The sequence below is a fragment of the Littorina saxatilis genome, linkage group LG11 (genome assembly GCF_037325665.1).
Source record: "Littorina saxatilis isolate snail1 linkage group LG11, US_GU_Lsax_2.0, whole genome shotgun sequence".
NCBI classification, from domain to species: Eukaryota; Metazoa; Mollusca; class Gastropoda; order Littorinimorpha; family Littorinidae; genus Littorina; species Littorina saxatilis.
In genome coordinates this window covers 12952825-12959408 of record NC_090255.1, presented here as the reverse complement: position 1 = coordinate 12959408, position 6584 = coordinate 12952825, and the positions used below count along the sequence as shown (strand labels likewise).

At 39.4% G+C, this 6584-nt stretch overlaps 1 protein-coding gene across 2 annotated transcripts in view; it reads right to left on the bottom strand.

Annotated features, from left to right (window-relative positions):
* Positions 1–4155: 4155 nt before the first annotated feature.
* Positions 4156–6584, bottom strand: part of LOC138979782 (calmodulin-like) — a 21535-nt gene continuing 19106 nt past the window's right edge. For both annotated transcript variants that reach the window (XM_070352517.1, XM_070352518.1), the window contains exon 4: positions 4156–4741. In XM_070352517.1, the coding sequence (XP_070208618.1) occupies positions 4537–4741 (205 nt within the window). In that variant the 3' untranslated portion in view covers positions 4156–4536. The remainder of the gene's footprint in view (positions 4742–6584) is intronic.

The following is a 6584-nucleotide window of genomic DNA, read 5'->3' as shown; positions in this document are numbered from 1 at the left end:
TAGGAATCGGGAGGGGGGGGGGCGGCTTTTTTTCTGAAGTGTTGCCGGATTATCCTTCAGCTTAGCTTCCCGATCAAAAGAATGTTAAAGCCCCAGTCTGTCTCAAATGTTTACAGAACGATTTAAATCTTCTCACGAAAAAAGCAGTTCTAACTTTATAGAACACACTTGCAATAGCATTTAACAGCACTAAATGACACAGTTCGTTTAAATGGCGATTAAGCTTGCGTAAACCACACACCAGATGTCGTGGTTTATTTTACCCCTGAGCCATCGTGAACCCGTTTCCTTTTTTTTCTCACAATGTCGTCGTGTAAAAGCCTGGCAGTGTCTGTGACCAGAAACTGATGGTTTACGTGAAGCTGATATACATTGCTTTTGTTTTCTAATTTATGATTACATTTTCCTAGAGAAGTCTGGGTAAACAATATGACCTTTACTTATACTTCTTATTTTGTGTGCGTGTACTGTCTTACAGATTATAATGTCAACTTTTCGTGGTCAATTTTCCCCGTACACAAAAAACTTCCTGTAAACTGCCCGTAAATTCTGTTTGAATTGATTCTTACATGAAATCCAGCTATAGTTAAGGGTGTGTACTGTTAGTGTTTTTTTCTCACTTCTTGTGTTTGAATAGACTTCTTTTTCTTCTTCTTCTTCTTCTTCTTCTTCTTCAGGTTAGTGAGGAAATCCCTGTACAGGGCAACTAGCCTCAATTTGGTTGGTGCGTCTAATTTCCCTAGAGTGAAAGATAAAACTAGCCTCAATTTGGTTGGTGCGTCTAATTTCCCTAGAGTGAAAGATAAAACTAGCCTCAATTTGGTTGGTGCGTCTAATTTCCCTAGAGTAAAAGATAAAGTGTACCTACGAAAATGAAAAGAGGGGTTGGTTGGTAGGCAAGCTATCGCTATTGTCCGGAAACAACTCGGTTTGTTTGTTGTCATGCGTTAACACTGTATTGTTTGCTCCATGTGCTCGATGTCATGTCTTTTTCTGTCGAAAACGTGCGTACCGGAGTTCGATGGTCACTGTGACGCTATCTGCTTGTCTACAACTTGTCTCGTCTGCAAGGTAAACAATCGTTCAACAGCTGCCCCAAAGTTATTTCCGAACGTGATCTATTCACTGCTGAAGGAAGTCACCGCCTGTGAGTGTCTTCCTACGCCCCTGAAAGGTGTGGTTAACAAATGACCGATAGATAAAAACCACTTTCGCGATAAGGGAAGTCAGTTATGCGACAAGGAAAATCAGTCCCAAACAGACATTGACACATACACAGGAATATTAACACACACGCGCACGTACGCTCGCTCGCACGTACACACACACACACACACACACACACACACACACACACACACACACACACACACACACACACTCACCACTCACTCACACACACACACCACTTACTCACAGATCCGTTTACTGAATTCATTTTTAATTGAAAGAAATGCAGTAAAAAAGTAGTAAAAGTTGAAAAAAGTGCGAGCACAAAAGAAAAATAAAGCCCATATCGTAAAAATTAAATGTTCCGTAAATTGAACAGTGTGTGTGTGTGTGTGTGTGTGTGTGTGTGTGTGTGTGTGTGTGTGTGTGTGTGTGTGTGTGTGTGTGTGTGTGTGTGTGTGTGTGTGTGTGTGTGTACTATGTGTGTTTGTTTGTGTGTGTGAAGCTAAACTTCTTTTTGTTTAGAAATAAATTTGTTCTTTAACTCAGTTGTGTTGATAGTTTTGGCGTCTGCGTGTTTCCAAGCTCAATCAGACATAAAGACATCAAAGTAGGGATTGATTTTCTTGGTTCGTTTATCAGAAGCTGTTTCAACTTTGAGCTGGTTTGCTTACATACAGAAGCCCATCATAATAGATATTATGGTGGACATCTGTTACATATTATTGTTACCTTCAACGATTTAAAGTAACCATAACTCTAGTACACTCTTGTCTTGTGTTCTTCTCGCTTCCCTCCCCTTACTCTCTTTATGCTCTTTTGTTTTCAACATTTCGAAATAAAGAACAAATAGAATTTGCAAACCAAAAGCCTGTGTTTAATTGCAATACGCACACGTATAAAATACTGTAGAAAAAGTAGAAGATATGCCCATGCCTTCTCTTGTATTATCTAGACACAGATGTTGAAATGCAAAGTTAATAAACCACTGGGTAGAATTTATGATAGAAGTAAGGATAGTTGTGCGTTCGAAACTCATGATGCGATAAGCTTGAATCATGTAGAAAAATAATCTATGTACAGATTGCTTATGAGTAAAGATATTTAATAAACATCAGACTAAAATGTTCAACAAAGATAAATAAAAAAAATCAATGAGAGAAAAAAATACAAACAAAAAAGTCAGTACTTTTTTTTTATCAGTTAATGTATGGTTACATGTAACATTAATCAAAACATGTACTGTCTTGAAAAAAAAGCATTTTTATCAAAAACAAACTAACGAAAGTGAGTGGGATTACATTATATGCTTAAGACTTTTCCATTGAGAGGGAAATTCCCATGGCAATACTAACAACACAATACTATTACAATAAAACAATAATGCAACATGTAAAATGATTCACAACAGCTCTCGTTGTTTGAAGGACGTATTTGTATGCGTACGCGAATATTTCACTGTTTACATGACACAAATCAAGGTAACTTTTTACATCTCAATTCGTCTCAACAAAAAAAAGTTACACGCCAGAGGAAGAAAGAGCATACAAGTGGATTTCAAGAAGAATAAATACACAAGATGTTAAAACCCGTCACAGTGGATGCATAAGTGACTATGGTCTAGTCGAAGTATTTCTAACTATCATTACAACGTCGGCCATTTTGAATCACACTTGGAATCGCGGTTATTGTGAGACTTGACTCAACGACCTCCTTCTTTTATGTTACTGGTAAAACCAAAACCATTTGGAAAACTTCCGTTGGTGTATAAACTATAATAACTATTACGGTAATCGCGAGATTTGATTCAACAAACTATCTTGTTTTCTCTCATTGATGAAAGGGAAACCACATGAAAAACTGTCATTGGTGTATAAACAATTACAATTATGTATGCTAGTTAAATAATACAACACGATTCTAAAATAGTAGACCCTACGCTCCGCTTCAAAACAAACATCAACAAAAAGTAACCATAGAAAACACAAACAAAATCTTTAGAAAACACACAGTGACACAGTATACAAAGGGATAATATGCAAACGCAAGTCTATTCGACATTGGAATTCAGATCAAGGTCGGGTTGAAAAGTCCTAAGGATGAAAGTCACTGGTAGTTTATTCAAAGGTACCGTACCGTAAACTACCTTGTATACGCTCAGTATCGAGTAAACGCCCACCCCCTACTTTTGGTCAAATTCTGCGCACAGCGTACAGTACCTGGTAAGCGCCCATCCCCCATTTTCGATCATTAGACTAAAGGGAAATTACAAAGGCTATTTAAGTCTGCTGTTGTTGTCTTTTGGAATTGTTAACAGACGGTAAAGCAAGAAGATTTCTTTCGTGGTTTGCTTGCAGAATTCCGTGTGTGTGTGTGTGTGTCTGTGTGTGTGTGTGTGAGGGAGAGCGAGAGAGAGGAAAGTTGTGTGCAATAACGAATCCTTTGAACTCTTCCATGCCAAGTGACCAAAATATCCTTATTCTAGCAAAGGAACCGCTCTTCTTGTAAAGGGTATAGTACCTAGTAAACTTTTGGACACAATTGGTGCAAAAGGGGGGTGGGCGTATACAAGGTAGTTAACGGTACTTTCCGCGTACTCCATCATATTCACCGCCACAGACTGCTCCAGGCTTCACATCCAATAAGAGCACCCTTCCACTTGGTCACATACCAACAATCAAACGTGTGGCTAGATTATGTACCGAATGTCATTTTTTAACTGAATTATGTTGGTAGATTGACATAGATGCTGTTTACAAAATGTATTCAACAACGACAAATTCAACTCTGCACAGTATGCATCAAGGCTGTGGATTTTTCGTACATGTTCAATCTGAAGGATGTTCTTATTTTGTATAAAAGTCAGAACAGATCTTTGGTGGTAAAGCATGATCGCTTTCCCGATAATAAATGCACCTTTTTTTAATTGGCCAGATGCAAAAAAGTATACCAATGCCAAGGAGTACTGTATCAGAGAGCTCCTTGACCAATGCTTATTCTGTTACCCTCGTAAAATAAATCATTGTCATTGTCATCACTCAGCCGGTGACGCACTGCAGGTCCTGACGCTACAAACATTCAACTCCAGAATGACCACTCTTGAAAGCATCGTTACCACCACAACCGTAAATCTCGTTTACTTACGAGCACTGAAACTTAGCGGAACACTCACTTAACCTTCACCAGAAACCCAATCAGCAGCTGTATAAATGACTTTTTTTCTTCAAATCCTCTCAGCATACTCTCAAAGACAAGACTGCAATAGAAAAAAAGGGTTCATCCCTTGGAAGAACTTGAAAATTAAACGCCGTTTCGACGTGCAAAAGAGAACAACAAGGGGAGACCAGTCTCAGGCCTCGGTTCTCTTCATTTCTTCAACAGTTGCATTTTTAGAAAGTCCCCGTAGTAGATTCGGCCATCCCTGTCGGAATCCATGGCTTTGATCTTGGCTTTCATCTCGTCGTTGACGGGAATCCCAATGTTCTCCAGTCCCTCTATCACATCCTGTCGTGACGCGTATCCGCTTCCGTCTGTGTCGAACTTGGCGAACAGTTTTCTCCACATGTCGGTTCTGAAACAACGCCGAGGTGGATACAACTACACTGGAATGTACCCCCTTTTAAGACCACCAACAATGTGTGGAATGTACCCCTTTAAGACTTTTAAGACCACCAACAATGTGTGGAATGTACCCCTTTAAGACTTTTAAGATCACCAACAATGTGTGAAATGTACTCCTTTAAGATTTTTAAGACCACCAACAATGTGTGGAATGTACCCCTTTAAGACTTTTAAGACCACCAACAATGTGTGGAATGTACCCCTTTAAGACTTTTAAGATCACCAACAATGTGTGGAATGTACCCCTTTAAGACTTTTAAGACCACCAACAATGTGTGGAATGTACCCCTTTAAGACTTTTAAGACCACCAACAATGTGTGGAATGTACCCCCTTTTAAGACCACCAACAATGTGTGGAATGTACCCCTTTAAGACTTTTAAGACCTCCAACAATGTGTGGAATGTACCCCTTTAAGACTTTTAAGACCTCCAACAATGTGTAGAATGTACCCCTTTAAGACTTTTAAGACCACCAACAATGTGTGGAATGTACTCCTTTAAGATTTTTAAGACCTCCAACAATGTGTAGAATGTACCCCTTTAAGACTTTTAAAAACTCCAACAATATGTGGAATGTACCCCTTTAAGACTTTTAAGACCTCCAACAATGTGTGGAATGTACCCCTTTAAGACTTTTAAGACCTCCAACAATGTGTGGAATGTACTCCTTTAAGATTTTTAAGACCTCCAACAATGTGTAGAATGTACCCCTTTAAGACTTTTAAAATCTCCAACAATGTGTGGAATGTACCCCTTTAAGACCTCCAACAATGTGTGGAATGTACCCCTTTAATAATTTTAAGACCTCCAACAATCTGTGGAATGTACCCCTTTAAGACTTTTAAGACCACCAACAATGTGTGGAATGTACCCCCTTTTAAGACCACCAACAATGTGTGGAATGTACCCCTTTAAGACTTTTAAGACCTCCAACAATGTGTGGAATGTACCCCTTTAAGACTTTTAAGACCACCAACAATGTGTGGAATGTACTCCTTTAAGATTTTTAAGACCTCCAACAATGTGTAGAATGTACCCCTTTAAGACTTTTAAAATCTCCAACAATGTGTGGAATGTACCCCTTTAAGACTTTTAAGACCTCCAACAATGTGTGGAATGTACCCCTTTAAGACTTTTAAGACCTCCAACAATGTGTGGAATGTACCCCTTTAAGACTTTTAAAATCTCCAACAATGTGTGGAATGTACCCCTTTAAGACTTTTAAGACCTCCAACAATGTGTGGAATGTACCCCTTTAAGACTTTTAAGACCTCCAACAATGTGTAGAATGTACCCCTTTAAGACTTTTAAAATCTCCAACAATGTGTGGAATGTACCCCTTTAAAACTTTTAAGACCTCCAACAATGTGTGGAATGTACCCCTTTAAGACTTTTAATACCTCCAACAATGTGTGGAATGCACCCCTTTAAGACTTTTAAAACCTCCAACAATGTGAGAAAATCAAGTCTTAAAAGGGAGGGGGTCTTTGTTTGTTTGTTTGTTTGTTTGCTTAACGACCAGCCGACCACGAAGGTCCATATCAGGGCGGTGCTGCTTTGACATATAACGTGCGCCACACACAAGACAGAAGTCGCAACACAGGCTTCATGTCTCACCCAGTCACATTATTCTGACACCGGACCAACCAGTCCTAGCACTTACCCCATAATGCCAGACGCCAGGCGGAGCAGCCACTAGATTGCCAATTTTAAAGTCTTAGGTATGACCCGGCCGGGGTTCGAACCCACGACCTCCCGATCACTTGCACTCGGAAGCGAGAGGTTGCGAGTT